The following is a 17451-nucleotide window of genomic DNA, read 5'->3' as shown; positions in this document are numbered from 1 at the left end:
AAAGTAAATTTAAAATAAATAAAATAATTTCATTTTTATCATCTATTGTGTTCTCGAATTTTTTAAAAAAACGAAAAACAAGTTATCATAAATATAAGTTTTACATAATTTACTTTCAAAACTTCTATCCTATTTTGGGATGAAAGTTTTTTAACTCCGTGATAAAAACTCGGGAACAAGGAAGTTTTAAAAATTGATAATTGACAATTTTTAAATATTAAAATCAGTAGCTCTCCCAACAGAGATTAGAGAGTAACGAAATAAATGCAAAGTGCATTAATATAGGATATATATCAGGGCAACCCATCCGCCCAACTACTACCACTTGCTTACTAACCGCATACAATAATATTTGATCTTTTTTAATACGTATAATTTATAAAATGTATTTTTGCACATCATATCTAGTCATCACCTTACAGTCAAAATAGTCAATACCTTACCCGCCTCACGATATGACGATGTCAGTCATACGTAATCCATCTCCCTCGTCATCAACGAAACTTTGAAATTATAATACGGGTTTTCTAATGGCGGCGAAAAGGTTAATTGACTGTAACTACAACTGCACTACACAGCTAAATTGCTCCCTAGATTTTATGGGAGAGAAGAGAAGAAAAGGAAGAAGAAGAGAAGAGGAATATTATAAGAAAATAAATCATTCACATAGCTCCCGAGTTTTTGGGAAGTTTTGACAGAAATTCTAGGAAATTTTCTCTCCCGATCATTTCTCTTCTCTCCTTAAAAAACTCGAGAATATAGCTAGGAAGAAAAATTTTAAAATTATCTTTTCTCAACTCTTCGTTTTCAACGTAGCAGTGTAGTGCATCTCATCGCGGCTGAAATCTAAGCAACTAGATTTCCAGAAGATAGCCAGCCCAAGAAACACAAATTACACAACATGCCAAACATTATTATGCAAAATTCTAGAAAGTTTAGGCCTTCACAGGCAACATCACAAGTTTAGCTGAGCATTAAACTCACATAGGGCTAAAATGCGAAAACAAAATACTGGTAATCCTAAATGCAATTGTATCCATCAAGAACTTATAAATTCTACGCGGACTAGAGGAATTTACGAAGCCAAAACAGTACGATGTTTGAGCCCCGTGAATACCTGACGAAGTTCTTGATATCCATTCCTGTAATACTCTACAGAAAAGCATAGCTGCCTTATAGCTTCCCTCTTCTCCTCAGCTCGATCTGAAATCATAGCTACCTGCCTGTCCACCTCATTCTGCAGTTCCACCACTTTCTCATTTAGTTCATCTTCATGTTTTCTTGCTCTTTCAGATTCAGCAATCATCTCTACATTTTCCAGATGCAACTGGTATAGATGACTGTTCATTTCTCGGATTTCATCATTCTTAGACGACAATTCAGCATTTAGATTTTCAACCTTAGCATCAAGCTCATCTTTGTTCTCCATCAGCATATCATACTTCAGTGTGAGCATATCAAGGTTTTTATTCAAAGCCTCCACTTGCTCGCCTTTTGCTTTTACTTCAGCCTTTATATTTTCAATTTCGACTTGCAAGTTGATCACTTGAGCACCGTGGAACGCTTGCATCTCCATCGCTTCAGACTGGCAGCAATAGATCTCAGTTTGAAGTGACCTTATTTGCACCTCGAATACTTTAAGTATTTCATTCAACTTGGTATTTTCTTCCAACAGACCAGAATTTTTTTCTGACAGATCAGATAAATCACTCTCGAGTAGTTCTTTCTCCCCGGAGAAGTTTTTCTGAGCATCAGAAAATTTATCTTTCAGCGCGCTGATTTCTTTGTCATGCTGTGATCTGTCACCAACATACCCTATAATTTTCTCTTGCAACTCTGCAACCTGATTTTGTTCGGAATCAAGCTTGGTCTCCAACAAGGCTATCTCTTTATGAGCAGATTCAATTTGGTTTTGAAACTGACGAGCACCTTCAGACACCTCATTAAAATGCTCACTTTTCAATTTTAAAAGTTTGTCCTCTGAGCCCTTAAGTTTCTCTCGGTACATCTTCAACTCTTGCATCAATAACTCGACATAACTTTTCGAGTCATCGATCTGTACTTGTGATTCTGCCACCTGATATTGTAGCTCCAAAACTTTTTGTTTTTCGATTTCAAGGTCGTCGTCTCTCATTTGGATAGACTGTTGTGCTTCTTGAAGCTGAACATTCAGGTTATCTATCAAAACTGTTATCGTTTCTTGCTTCTTAAGCTCACCCTCCAACCTGGCATTTTCTTTTTCTGAAAAACGAAGCTTTTCCATAGTATTTATCAGCTCCTCTTCACATGCAGCAAGTCTTCTAAATAACATGTCATAATCTTCAGATTCTCTTACCTTAGCTGTGCCATCTGCATTCTCTCCCTTGATCTTTTGTACTATCGCTTCAGTTCCCCAAGGCTCAGTTTGTTCAGCAAATTTTCCGTGAGGGATTTTGCTCTTGACACTCATAGGTGAGAGTATGTCCTTATTAATGGTGGAATAAAAAGATTCAGATTCAGAGTCTGAAGACATTGAATATTCCGAAGCTTCTTTCAAAGAAGAATCAGGGCTTCCACTACCAGAACTTGGATACACTTTGAAGTCACCATCCTTTTTCAATTTGGTGCCAGTCATTTTCTGATTTGGGGTCTGCAACGGAGACGCATGTTCAGAACCATTGTCATTTATTGCAGAATGTTTCACATTAAGCAGAGAAGGGATTTGCAAGCGAACTTCTTCAGTCAACTGATCATAGCGCTCTGCCAGTAATTTATACATGTGGCAAATCCTTGCAGCATGGGCTACCACCTCTTGCTTTTGTTGGTAGCAACCTTCAGCTTCTTTAACTTCTGAATATTTATCTTCAGTCAACCTTCGAATTTCTCTGAGAATCTCATCAACCCCTGCAGTCAATTAATTTCACCCTTTTATTTCAGTAGAACTTCAAGATATTATTAGTACTCATCTTCATTCTGATGTTTATTAAACAATTCGGAAAACTTATGGAAGGGCACTTTATCAGCTCCAGTCAGTTAATATAAATCAGCCAGTAACAACTTAACTACTGGGATATAGTAACCAAATATCAAGTAAAAAACATATAAACAATGCAACGGTACTTCGCAGCTTACCCTCAATATTTTCTGCAAGCCATTTGGAATTTTCAACACTGATGTAACTATCCAACCTCCTAGAGTATGAATTTGGTGTCAATCCCTCCATTTCACCTGCAACAATAATCAAATATAAAATTAATTAAGACCATATACCAGTGCAAAATAGTAAATTTCAGATAATTTTGTTAAAGGAGCTTGCAATGACATATAATAAACAAACGTTTAAACCCTAAACACTGTTTCACTCACAGAACTTAAAAGCATACTAGCAAGCAGCAACAACGAAACATACCATAAACCACAGGAATCCACGATATATAATATAAGTCTCATCTTTCACTAAACTTCTACATAGTTTTGTGCAATTGAAGTTTCGAGAAGTACCGTACAAATCAAATATTCAGAGTAGGGTCAAAGAGAGCATGCTTCACAGAGGCATATTCAAAGAGAGACCCAAACTTACGGAATAATGGTTTCTGGCATGTATTTTGTAAGAACTAGGTGGGAATCAAATCAAGCAAAAGTACTGCACCAAAGAAGTAGAAACATTTCTTCTTTATTAAACAACAACCTGACTACAATTTTATATGAACATTTTATATAAATTAGGCACTGCAACTTGCACAGCTCAAAAGACTTAGCATAGCTCTGGCGAAAACTTCAAACATGTTCCATATTCAAAAGGCTAAAAAACCAAGTAGCATAAAAAAAGCCTTAAATGAGAATGAATCCAACAATCGACAATAAAATTCAGTGACAAAAAATCAACAACTCGTATTAGATCTATCAATTTGTCACGAACTCGTGCAACAAACCAAGCACAACCTACACTAGTGTTCAATTTTATAAAAATAGTACAAAATTAGCAAGACAGTATAGATAGCAAAACTAATTCCTAAATAATCACCTTCAAGTACAATTTGTTTACACTAATTTTCATAACTCGCGACTGTCATTAGTTACAGTTATCATCATTTAATTATAATCTAAAAAACTGGGAAAAATATTCTCACATACATTCCAAAGAGGATCCGAAACTAAAAATAGTACATGAGACAAATAACTATCTCATTCCAGAGAACTCCAGAGCCTGATGTACTCTATGCTTTAATAAAATTTGCATCCACAGCCAATACATTAATCAAACATAGATTACGCAAATCGCATAGCATAAATTAAACAATAAATCACAATCACAGAAGTTATTCGTATATCAAACAGATTTGGAATTTAACAAGCAGAAATCATCCATAAATTTCACAATTAAATTATTTCAACAACATTGAAAGAACATGCTCTCTCTCTCTCTCTCTCTCTCTCGTGTCCTTGAATCTAATACATTAACTAACATCAAAGTATATAAAATCGGAGAAACGATAAACAAAATTCAATCGACGAAGCTAATTTGATCAATTAAATTAAAACAAAATAAAAAACAATCAATAAGAAATTAAACAAGGATATGAAAAGTAAAGCAGACTCGCCTGTGAATGAAGCGTTTGCGAGAGATGAACAAGTGAGAGAGAAATGAAGAGACAAAGAGGAGGAGAACAGCTGTGTATGTGTGTATATTGTTGTACGTATATAAAATGTACCAATTTGGGGGTTTATGTTTGTAGCTGTCCGCCCCGCTTTTGTTTTCAAATTTTGTTATTTTTATGATTTTGAAATTTAAAAATAGGGATCCAATGTAAATTTACTGTATTTTTATTTGTCTTTTTATGTAGTTGGTATAATTGCTGGACCCCGTGGGCCTCCGATTTGAAATGGGTTTAAATCACTGAAATCCCATGGACGGGTTCATTAATATTTAAATAATTTTTAAATTTTATTTATTTAATTATGTAATGACATTGATATATTTACATAAATATATAATAACTAAGATATAAGGCTAATTAAAGGGTGACAGGAGGTATTCAATCATAACATAGAATCACAACATAGGAGGCAAGGGTTAAAATGTTACTTGCCTTATTCGCTTCCTTTCTTGACCACAGAACCTACTTTCCCGTCACCTAGTGGGGCCTTTCCTTTCCTAAACCGAGCGTTCTCACTTTCCGAATCTACACGTATAAAGACATTATTTTAGTATCTTTATAGACAATCGTCATTAACCTAGAACGTCTAAAACTATTTTACTCATACGATATCAAATCCCGACTCGTATTTATACGTACTATCTCAACATACAAAATAAATAGGGCTCACATACTTTGAAATTCGATTCAGTAATTATTTTCAAAAATACGTATAATCGTCGCTATAGAAAATAGGGTCATCGGACTCTTTTTGCAAAATATTTCAACATGATACGAAAGTAGTTTTTGTAAAATATTTATAAATATATAATTATATATTCGATTGGTATTCCCGATAATTATACGATACGTTCCCGTATTTCTGAAATTAATTTCTCAGAAATCGGACAGCATTTCCACTATTTATTGGACTATCAGTCGATATAATATCGACACGCTTAACAACAATCCAAATCAACCACAATTCGCAACCCAATCACTAATTACAATTCTAATATTTACAAACTACTAACTCGAACTCCGAAATAAATTACAAAATATTATTTTCTAAATTTTATAAATTCCTATAAATATTTATTGAAATTATAAGGCCATGAAAATAAATTTAAAGATAACTTCAATATTTATGACAACAAATTTTTAATAAAATCCCTTTTTAAAGTAGAAACATAAAATAATACGACTCAACAATTAATAATATAAATAATTCTCGAACAGAACTGAGTCAAACCTCACATAATCACACATTCTTCAATAGAAACTTCATGCTTCCATTTAATTTCCATATTAATTAGTAAATATTCTCACTTTTCCATTTTCGTTATATATACAAAAATCTGATATCTTTATCGGTCACATCTTCACTTTATTCATTTAATTGTGTCAACACATACGGGTCACTTAATCATGTACTCGTATATATATATTTTTATTTTCTAATACACATTTATATATATAAATAAATACAAGTCGCAAATTCCCGGATATTACAATTTTTATATTATTTAAAATTATAATAAATTTCTTATTAGATCATTACCTTATAGTATATTTATAAATAATGATATAAATATTTGTTGTTGGCGGATTCGAACCTGAATCTTGGGTAGTGTATAAATAAGATATAAATATTTGTTGTTGGTGGGGTTTGAACCTGGGAGTTTAGTATTGTATAAATAATCATATAAATATTTATTGTTGGCAGGTCTCGAACCTGAGAGCTTGAGTAGTGTATATTCTTTTAGTATTTGAATCTAACGGTCCTGATCACTTGATTAAAAAAAATCTAACGGTCATAAATGGAGATAACCAAACCAACCAGAAAAAGACATACCAAATTATACCACATTCCAGTTATTATAGTATAGTATAGTATAGATTATGAAAAGTTGTGACTGTAGCGTAGTAGGATAAGTTGTGGTTGTAGTTTAGAGGGATAAGTAGACTATCTCTGATAGATTTAGTACTTCAGCATGTGTATAATACTATTTACTTTTATTTTTAATAACTAAAATATGAGGATAATTGTTGAAGCAAAATATACGTTATCCCGGTTATTATAGCATAGGATAGATAGTATAGATTGCCATATATTAACTTAGACATGAACAAAATTCAAATATATAAAAAAAAAATTCAATATGAAATAGTCCATCTCGGTCCGAGTCAGCTCGTGGCCTAAAATGACTGCATATTTTTTTATAAAAATACAGTAAATATCCTGATTTGGGAACAATAAAAAATCTGAAATTTTTTCGGATATTTTGAAAGACTCGGCTTAAATTTTGAATAATTTTATTGTTTATCTGAATTTTTTATCAAAAAAATAGAATACATGAATAAAATTTATAAATGTTATGATAAAATCTTGAATAAATGTCTAATTTTTTTAATAAAATCCAAATAAATCGAAAATGTAGCGACTGGGAATTTCGCGATGTAATTAAATGAATAAAGTATAGTTTTGTGCTATAATTATGGTTCATGTGGATTAATAAAAGGTTAAATGATTTTGTGGTTAATTGTTGTTGTTGTTGTTGTTGTATAATAGTAACTGGGAATGGGAACGTAAAGTAACTCGTTCCAGTTTAATGGGTCAGCTAAGGGATTAAGCTATGTCGTCGGACCGTTAAGTTGAACGGAATCCGTATTAAAAAGGGACTAAAAGCGTTTAGGAGTGCGAATATGAAATATATTTGTCGTTCCTATGTAATTGTATATTATTTGATGGTACGTGTGCTAATCCGTGATTTGTGGGATTTTAAATATTTTTAAAAGAATTTATAAGGATTTGCTGGTCCTTAAATATTTTTATAAAATTATACAAATGTGATCGAGGTTCGAGATTTGCTTTATTATTTCTAAAATAGTTCAAGGGACTTTTTAAAAATGATAAGAGGATTTATTTGACGTCCTGATATTTTAAAATGATTTTATGGAGTTTATTTCTATTATTTGGGATTGAGTTGTAAAATCCATAATAAAAATCCGTTCGCTCAAAAATTTATTTAAAAATATGGGAAGAGAGCTAAATTCATATTCTTTGATTTAAAAATAATATTGGTACCATTTTCAGATTATACAAAAACATTCTATTTTATTATTGGAGTTTGTTGAGTTTTGAGAATAAAAAGAGGAAAAGGAAATAGAATTGTTAATTGGTTGGAGGCAAAAAGACCATGGTGCCCCTGCACCATGTCTATATATACCTCTCCTTTCCTTTTTTCACCCCCGGCCTCCACTCACTTTTTCTTTCCTTCTTTCTTTTCTTTTCTTCCTTTTTCTCTCTTCTTCTTCTTATCTCTCTCTCTCTCTCTCTCTCTCTCTCTCTCTCTCTTCGAACTTTATCTCTCTCTATTAATTCTTCTTGGTTCTTGGAAGAAAATCAAACAAAAGTCTATGATACACCTTTCTTATACCTTATATATGTATAAATATGATTGCATGTGTGTGTTTTGTTGTTGGGAGGAAGAAACCCATTCGGGTTCTTGATTAACTTGAAGTTTGAGTTTGATTTTTTTTCTGATTTTAAGCTTGATTGATGCTTGCATGTTAGTGGTTGTGATTTAGTTAGTAAAATTGGTGAGGTTTTTGAGTTGGGGGTCGATTATTGGCAACCCCGAACCCTTGCTGCCACATGTGATGAACTCCGGTGAACCGGTGGTGACCGATGATGCTAGTCTGAGTTCTATATATTCTGAAAAATTCATTTTGATGGTTGCATGTCACTATTTTTTAGAAAATCCGAATATGACTTTCGGTTTTATATGAAATTGATTTGAGTTGTATGATAAGCTTGATTTATAAAGTTGTTTTATAAGTTTTTGAATTGGAACTAAGACTAGGATTATAATTAAAGTATGCATGTTGAAATTGTGAGATTTCATGTCAAGATCTTGTGAATGCATGATTAAATTTTTGGTTAAAAACCTATGTTTGGTTCGGTTTTTAGGGTAAAGGATTCGAATTATTGTTAATCAATGGTCTTTAGTGTTAATCTAGTATAAATTGTGGTTTTTAAAGGTTATGTAAGGATTTTACTAGTTGCATGTCATTTTGTTAAAGAAAATCTGAGAGTTGCATATTTCTAAGTAGAAAGATTGGTTTATACATTTGATGGGATTGATTTGATTCATGGTTAACTCTAATTTGGAGTCTAAGTGATCAATGGTTGTTGCATGTCATTTTATGTAAGAAACCGAATGGAAATTTCTAGTTGTAATAAGTTTTGTTTGATTATTTGATGAACTGATTAATATGAAAGTGGTTTGCTAGTTGTAGTTCGAACTTGGGGTTAGTTTTTAAGTAAAATGTATGAATGTTCCTAATCAGAGGTTGCATGTTAGGTATCTAAAGAATTTACTTGGTTATGCTTGTGTTTGGTTTGAATTTTGATAAAAAAAAGGGAGAAGTGTCGTTTGTGTTGTATCATGCGAGTCAGTAATTATTTGTTAAATGATAAGTATAGTTATGATATTAAAAGAGTATATGAGTATATCATATTACGTGTTATTTGATTATACTCGAGTGTATAAGCTAAATGTTATTGCGATTGGGGTAGATATTAGACGTTCTGAGAAACGTCGGGAATCGATCAAGTGTCTAATTAGGGTTTTATGTTGAATTGTAGATTCGGATAACAGAGGCATTCAGGCTAGTAAAGGGAAAGAGGTCGTAGGTGGCAGTGGCTCGTATACCGTAAAGCAGGAAAGCTATTTGAGGTAAGTAACTCTGCCTTCTCTTATGATTTGATTATAGTGAGGATATTGTCAATGCCATGATAAAGTAGTGATTCTTTATAATACTTGTGATAAACCTGTTATTGATTTCTGAAAAACCCTGATATTGTTCTTTGTAGCAACTTGTTATCAATCCCTATTGATCCTTTATAATAACCCTATTGATCTTGACATTTATTACCTTACTTTATTACCTTGTTATCTTTTGATCTCGTAAACCTAAGAGAACCTTTATGAACCTCCTTACGTAATGTTTCGAATAATCTGGAATCCTCGAAAACCCGTATACTTTGTTATGTTTTGATCCTTGGAACTATTCTGATTCCGAACTAGTACACCCTGGTTATCACTTGAATCAAGATCTTTAGTATTGATCCTTGTTTACCTTCGATTCGTTCACTTTCCTTGAAATCTTGAATTGAACTTAAGAATGATTTTCGACTTGAATGAGTCCAAATGATTTCATATTCTTGGTAATAATAAAAAGAACTTAGTCAACTTTTCCTACTTCCAACACAAAGGTTTTCCAAACAAATTCCTCATGGAATTGATAGAGACGTAAGATAGTAGTTGGACTAGTCTAGTCACATAAGAGGCTAGCGGGGGTAGTCTAATATAAGGCTGAAACAATGCCATAAGTACCATAACGACCAGATGGAGGTCAGTACGAGTTGATCACTCGTATTATATTTAATAGATGGATATTCCAATCAAGAGTTCCTTTATGTTTTATAAGAGAGAAAATGAATAAAATCTTTAAATCAGTTTGCTTCTTTTAAATGAAATGATTTGTATCCACGTTAAAGATGTGAAACCTGTGAACCCTGTCACTTTAATTAGTTGTTGAATTTCGAAGCTTGAATAATCGCTTCTTTTAATTGAGAAACTCTTTCAGAGTCCTGATAATGATTTGTGATGAATGTCGGCTTTCTCCCAATCTTGAACCTTGAATCCTGAAAGCCCGAAACCTTCTTCATGACCTTTATTTAGCCAATAACTGCCACCTAGAGAATGAAAGTAGAATGCCTCATATATGGATATTTATGTTGCTTTGTAGAACTGTTTATATAGTTATTTGTTGAGCTTTTTTGCTCATTCATTTGTTTTGATCTAACCATGACAGTTAAGCAAGAAGATGGCCAGACCTAGGCGCACCGCTCGCAAGAGCGTTCCTGGCGGTCCCTACCGGGTTGCAGGTTTCCAGATGCTAGAGCATGTAGTTGCTGTATGTGTGAGCAAGCGTATTAGTTGGAAGGACTTGTATAGCTGGTTCAGATACTTTGGGTTATCTGTCGATTCCATGTCGGAATCGAATAAATTTGAATTTTAGTATATTTGGGTTGTAATATATTTATTTTGGCTGGTAGTTGCAATCTTGTCTTATACTTAATCATGTTTAGATCATATTATTATTATCGGGGTTTATTATATCTTATATTATTGTATTAGTTTAATGGTGTGTGAGTCCTCATTTCCTAACCCCGAGATTGAGGGCGTCACAAGTTGGTATCAGAGCTACATGATCTAGTCCCTGAGACAAGTTAGGATAAAAGGGTATTTCGGTAATTATATTGTGAGAGTGTTCGACTCATATAGAGTTGAGTTAGACTATTAGGTATAGTCTAAGTTAAATAAATAGGTTAAGGTGATAAATAGAGTTAGGGCATTGAGTCAGTTGGAGGTTTTATTTAACCCTAATGTTGTTTTCTTGGCTGCTGTTTTATGTTTCATCTCAGGTTCCTAGTAGTGGTAGCGATTCAGATTATGAGCATAGTTTGCCTGGTTTCCCAGTGGACTCTATTCCACCCCTTCATTGGAGCCCCTGTATGTTAGTTCAGACCCTGAAGAGGATCCATCTTAGAGCAGTGAGGCCCCTATGCATGTTTCTCCCCTGAGACCATTTCCAGAGACCCCAGCCCCTGAGCGAGAGCCTGTTGTATCTGTGCCTGCTCATGTTGGCGGCAAGTTAGCCCAGGATCGAGACTTTGTGTACTCCCCTATTCCTGAGTTAGGAGCTTTGGTGGATAGGCTAGCTCGTGAGTCTAGGCAGCAGACGTCAGTGTTGAAGACTGAGTGGAGAGTTCGTATTCAGATGGTGGAGCAGGTTTCCCGAAGACGGTTGGACGAGGGACCATCTTCCAGTGATGCTGAGGCCGAGGCCCGGAGGGTTCATAAGATCATTCGTTGGATGCTGTCAGTGTTGAGGGAGATTCTTGATTTTGATGGTTAGTGAGGTTGTGAGATCAGATGGGACATCTGGTGGAGCCCGTAGTTGTTATGGTTTCTATCAGCGCATGTAGGCTTTGGGATACTTGGTCAGATGCCGGGATCCCTTTTTCTTTTCATGATGTATTGTACTTCAGAATTTAGTGTTGGTTGTAGTAATAGTAGCTAGATAGAAGTTAGGGGTAGATAGGGGGATATTTTCCGGTTTTTCCTCTATTTAACCCTGTTATGTTATTGTACCTTATTCCCGGAACTCATTGTATCAGAACTATTTATCTATGTACTTTGTTTATCTTGCAAAAATCCAATGAATTTTCTGAATTATCTATCCATGCATTTTGTTTCTATATTGCGGAACATTAAGTTTCACAAATTGTTTAGCATATCCAGTTTTTCCATGTAACTGTGATCAAACATCTTTGTGATAATACACCTTATGTCATGTGAGAACCTTAACCGATGAGTGAATTATGTAGTAATAGGATTGCATGCGCAACTGGGTAAAACTTAAATTCCGCAAAACTATTTTCAAAAGAATCTTTATTGTTATGTATGTCATGATATCGTATTGCTAAATAATTGCTCATCAGGTTTATAAAATGACCACTTCACCAAATCACCAAGAAGAAGAAGCTCAAACCCAGGATCAAGAGTAAAACCAAGACACCCCTATGATGAACTGACTCTTTCAACTTTTGCAACAACCCTCAGCCCCTAGAGTAGGGAATTTCAAATATTTTCAATTCGTTCATCCCCTAGAGTTTGTAGGATTGCCAGATCCGATTAAAGCTCAGTCTTGGTTAAGAGAAATGGAGAAGACTTTTGAGTTAGCGGAAGTTAAGGATGATAAGAAGGCGCAGTACGCGAGTTACTATCTTAAGGATGGGGCTAGTTACTGGTGGGAATCTTCTAAGGCGTTGTTTAAAGGAGAAGTTATAACATGGGAAAAGTTTACAGAGATGTTTCTAGAGAAGTATTTGCCAAGTTATATGCAAGACCAGTTGGAAATGAGGTTTCTAAATCTTAGACAAGAAGACATGACAGTGGCAGAGTATGAGGTAAAATTTTTAGAGTTGGCCAGATTTGTGCCTGAGTATGTGAATACGGAAGCTAATAAGGCCAAAAGATTCCAACAAGGACTTAAGTCGTGGATTCAGAGTCAAGTGGCTCTTCTGGAGATAAGGACTTACGTTGCTTTTGTACAGAAAGCTATGATCGTAGAAGGAGAAAGAGAAGCAACTAAAAGGGAAAGTGAAGGAAAGAAGAGAAAGTTCGAGGAATCAAAACAAGATCAAGGAAGCTCTAAGTTAAGAGGGAAGTTTGGAAGAAATATTAATGGTAGAGTGTTCAAGCAATATCTAGATAAGTTCGTGATAGTGTTTATTGATAATATCTTGATATCTAGGTAAGTTAAAGTTTTTCTTTGATTTAGTGAATAACATGGTTTTGGGGTATATTACTTCTTCTTTCACTATAAAAAAAGTTAAGTATTTCTCTGTTATAATCCCTATGCATCTCGAAGAGTATTTCCAATAGAGGGTGTTAAGAGGAGTGCCAACGTCATGCACAATACTTGACTTGACACCCTTATTAGCACTCATGTAGTGTCAACTTGGGATGCCAAAAGTTGACATCCCATAAAGTAGGTTGTCAACTTCATTTGTAGTCTCAATTAATGTGGTCTCAAACTCTCAATGGTGCATAAAATATCATTTCCCTAATATATATTTTTATTAAGCATTTTTTTTATTGAATTAATGAAGTTGACATATTAGGTTGCCAACTATTGTAGTGTTTTTTTGAAAGAAGGGTGTTAAAAATGATATGGAAGAGAGAGAATTTAAAATATAATATTTTTGATTATGTGTTTGAAGTTGGATTGGAGTTGCTCTAAGAATCAGTTGCAGCATGTTTAGTCTACATTTAAGCGCTAAGCACAATGTCATTTGCCTAATAGCCATTCTTAGACGAACACTACTTGATAAATTTACCTCATTACACAAAATCAAGGTTACTGACAAGCTTAAGTACTTTTACATAAACATGAACATGCTCTAAAGAGGATGCTAATCCCAATCTTTGAAGGTGATTAGAGGGACATGATTGGATAAACGGTTTTATATACATAAGTACATCTTGAACATCACTTTTTCTAAATCTTCATCCCCTTCCCTCGAAGAAAACTAGTACTTTCGAGTCCTGATTTAAAATTAGTGTCAAAAGTTTACTTCCTCGAAACTTATTGCATTTTTGTCTTATCATCTGTCGTTCTCTGGTTAGACGGTTGATTGACATTCTGCACTTTTGCCTTATCATCCGTCCTCTGACTAGAGGGTTTGTCGATTTCCTGCGTTGTTGCATTCTCGTCCGTCTCCCTCTGATTAGGGGGTTTTGTATCTTCGTCAGTCCTCCTCTGACTAGAGGGCTTGTCTGGACTTCCTGATACAAAACTACGCGAACTGGTTGAAGGGTTGGCCATAACCTCCGTCCTCCTCCTGAGCTCTTCCTTGTTGGCTCCTACAAGTTTATCCAATTCGCATCCATCTTTAAGAAAGAAAAAGGTTGGAGTTGCTTTGATCTCCCATGATGTGCTTAAGTCCTGCAACGTAGTGTAAAATATGAACTATTACCAAGAAATTGTGTAAATATGAACTTTCTGTACCTGCTAATAATCGAATAATTGCAAACAACTTTGAATACTGCTTACAGGCAGTTCATCAACGTCCACAATTAAGAACATTAAAGAAGTGTATTGCTCTGCCAGACTACGAAAGACAGGTAGTACATCTCTACAGGGAGTACACCAGTCTGCACTAAAATTTACCAACGCCTGTACAATAAGTAGCAAGATTGAAACAATTAAGTGAGTTCAATATTTGAGCAACCTTAAGAAATTATAAATGAAAGCATCAACTTACTATCTTGCCGGCCTCATCAGCTTCTGATAACTTTTCTTCCCACACATCCACATCAGTTACAAGCGTAATGTTACTAGCCCCAAGTTTTTCCTTGGAGAAGTGATCGTCATCATTATCTCTTGTTGAAGGCTGTACTGAGTAAGAAAAAAAATGAAAACACAGAACTTGGTCATAAAACTCCTTATTTGTATCTTACACTAATTAACAGTTCATTATAAGCTATCAAGTATGCTGCAATAAGCAATTCAGTAAGCAAACACATTGCTTTCTGCTACGTATGCTGCACCACTTTGATCCAACATTGTTATAAACTCGATCAGAAGCTGAAGCAAATCGGTTATCATCCGTATATGAATTTCTTAATAAAAGTGCAGATTACCTTGCTCACACAATGTCCCATTTAAGTAAGGATTGCGGTACCTAAAATCCCAGCTGTTACCTACGGGTAGAAAATATAATGAAACTGGTTAGAGATGAATGCTAATGAAATAAAATGTTCCATCATCTACAACAAAACTTTACATGAATTACGGCAACTTGGCGCTTCAAGCAAGAAACTCACAGAACTTCAAAACAACAATAACGATTATATATACTGTGTACGTGAACATCTTCAATTTCCAGGTCTATTAATTCTCCTGATCGGAAAAAAACAAAAAATCTGTAGAGGTCACCTACTTTTGCATTAGTATTGTATTTTCCAAATAAACCTCGAGATCGTATGTTTATTTGGAAAAATACATAAACATGTAAAAATGCATGCCGCATCTCAGCATGGTCTTTTTTTTAAACATGATTCACCAAAGCTACTAAATTTTCTGCCTGCAAATGCCACATCTTATATGCAATGAATGAACAACAATCTATAAATAATCAATCTGAACTCCTGGTAATGAAAGATATATGTAAAGGAAACATTTATATACATTCCAGTGTTTCTAGATCATGTGGAAAAACATCTACAAGCACAAATGCAACATAATGTAATTATCAGAAACAAAAGAATGTGGATGAAGAAGGATTAGCAAATAAAAATATTGAAATTACCCTGTTGGTATCAGATTGAGTTGGGCAAAAGAGAATGATGATCCAACACAAGGCCGACAAGAAAGAGACTTTTTTTCTATTTTGTTTGGTTTAATGAAATCAAAGGCAATGTTGTGTTTCTTACACAATTGTCTATAGCCCCTACATTTTATGTGTGGTCAGACATCCTCTCATTGGGAAAAAACAGCTTCAGCACTTGTTTATTTAAAGGACTTTTCATGTGTGTTTTACATAGCATCAAGAAGAAATTATATTTATTTAAATAATTTTTCATGTTCTTTGTGCGCAGCATCAAGAAGATATTATATTTGTTCAAATTATGTATTTAAAAAATTTTAGATTGGATTATTTAAAAAAACCAACATGAGTTAGAGACCACTCAAATTTAACAATTTTGTATCAATTCAAATTACATAATAGGCCTTCACATATTTTAAAAGAATTGTATAATTTATTTAATTAAATAAAATACATAGTTTTCTTAATTTTGATTTTAATCTGTCCATCCTTAAATTTAACATTAGTTGAACCAACTGTACAAAGTGTTAAGCACTTATCTTTCCATTTAAACTAAAATTTTAAATTGATTAAGAAAATATCAAGTTATCACATAAAATCAATCGGTCTTTAAGTGCCCATAAATATAAAGTAACCTGGAATAGTCTAGATCCATTATAAATTTCCTGTCCCAAATTTAAAATTCTTGAATATGGTAAAGTACAAGCCTGCTTACATAGGAGTTGTGAAGGAATGAAAGCGTTAATACTAACTGTTATTTATACATATTTCACTTATAGCAGAAGTTATTAATGACATATAAAGTAGTCTATATACTAGGAGATTATGTGACATGGGGATATTACAAATCTACATTTACTCAAACAATCAAGTGGTGCATTATAGGTTGTTAATTGTCATGCCTCGCAGGACCATACTCTCATTAGAGACACTTATCTTGGATGACGTTGCCGAAACACAAGAGCTGGTAACGGTTTGGTGAGAGCATCCGTCAGCTGTTTTTTCGATGAGATATGACTCGATTGGACAATGGTCATGAGCTACATGATCGTGAAAAAAGTGGTGATCAATAGCATTATGTGTCGTTATTAAGTGAAGGATCGGATTAACATAAAGATAAGTAGTGTCAGTGATCTATTTTATTCTTGTTAATTATTATATAGTACAAGTCGGAAATCAAAATTATATGTAAATATGTATCCTTTTTTAAATATAACAATGAGAAGGATTAAGTTGTATTATGTTGTAATTTAGTGAACTTAAGAGTTTATCACATATTTTACTGATTATTTTGAATTATAAGCCTGAGTTTGTTACTCTGGACCTTCGAGATGCCAGTATCTTCTACGCAAGACTATAATCTGCATAAAAACCCTAATTCCCTTCCTCGATCCTCTTTAAGGTTTTCGGGTTTTCTTTTCCTGCTTCTTGTTTTGCTCTCTTCATTTTACAATATTCCCTGTCATTCTTCTTGGTCGGCCCATTTATTTGCTTTTTAGTCCGTTTGTACACGATAAGCTTCTTTGGTTGGCCCTATCCATCTGAGTTCATTATATTACCAGCCTCCCAGAGACGCACCTTGTCCTTAATGTGAAAATGAGAAAAACGATATTGAATGGTCTCGTCTCTTCCCAGGTAGCTTCATATTCGGGCAACCCCTTCCATTGTAAAAGTACCTCATGGAGTCCTTTATGGTGTCGAACTGCTACCAATTGCTCTGGTTCAACACTCAATTCCAAGTCAGGTGATAATTGATTTGTACCATAGGATTAGCAGGTTGATCACCAATATAGCGTTTCAGTTGGGAAACATGAAAGATCGAGTGAATTTTGCTTGAATCTGGGAGTTCCAACTTATACGCCACCT

General features: G+C 34.1%; 2 protein-coding genes across 2 annotated transcripts; both read right to left on the bottom strand.

The window, feature by feature from the left end:
• Window positions 1-872: 872 nt before the first annotated feature.
• On the bottom strand, window positions 873-4740 carry LOC141690243 (protein NETWORKED 4A-like). Its single transcript, XM_074494943.1, has 3 exons — window positions 4581-4740; window positions 3112-3207; window positions 873-2883 (listed from the first exon to the last, which is right to left on the bottom strand). Exons 2-3 carry the CDS (start codon window positions 3200-3202, stop codon window positions 1076-1078), a joined length of 1899 nt encoding a protein of 632 aa, XP_074351044.1. The 5' UTR covers window positions 3203-3207; window positions 4581-4740; the 3' UTR covers window positions 873-1075.
• An 8877-nt stretch (window positions 4741-13617) lies between these two features.
• LOC141693194 (thioredoxin H9-like) lies at window positions 13618-15709 on the bottom strand. Its single transcript, XM_074498212.1, has 5 exons — window positions 15568-15709; window positions 14900-14959; window positions 14521-14649; window positions 14310-14432; window positions 13618-14201 (listed from the first exon to the last, which is right to left on the bottom strand). Exons 2-5 carry the CDS (start codon window positions 14918-14920, stop codon window positions 13842-13844), a joined length of 633 nt encoding a protein of 210 aa, XP_074354313.1. The 5' UTR covers window positions 14921-14959; window positions 15568-15709; the 3' UTR covers window positions 13618-13841.
• Between the last annotated feature and the right edge of the window lie 1742 nt (window positions 15710-17451).

Source organism: Apium graveolens, chromosome 10 (genome assembly GCF_009905375.1).
Source record: "Apium graveolens cultivar Ventura chromosome 10, ASM990537v1, whole genome shotgun sequence".
Classification (NCBI taxonomy): Eukaryota; Viridiplantae; Streptophyta; class Magnoliopsida; order Apiales; family Apiaceae; genus Apium; species Apium graveolens.
The sequence above is the reverse complement of the archived record's forward strand: the minus strand, read 5'-3'. Positions and strand labels throughout refer to the sequence as shown.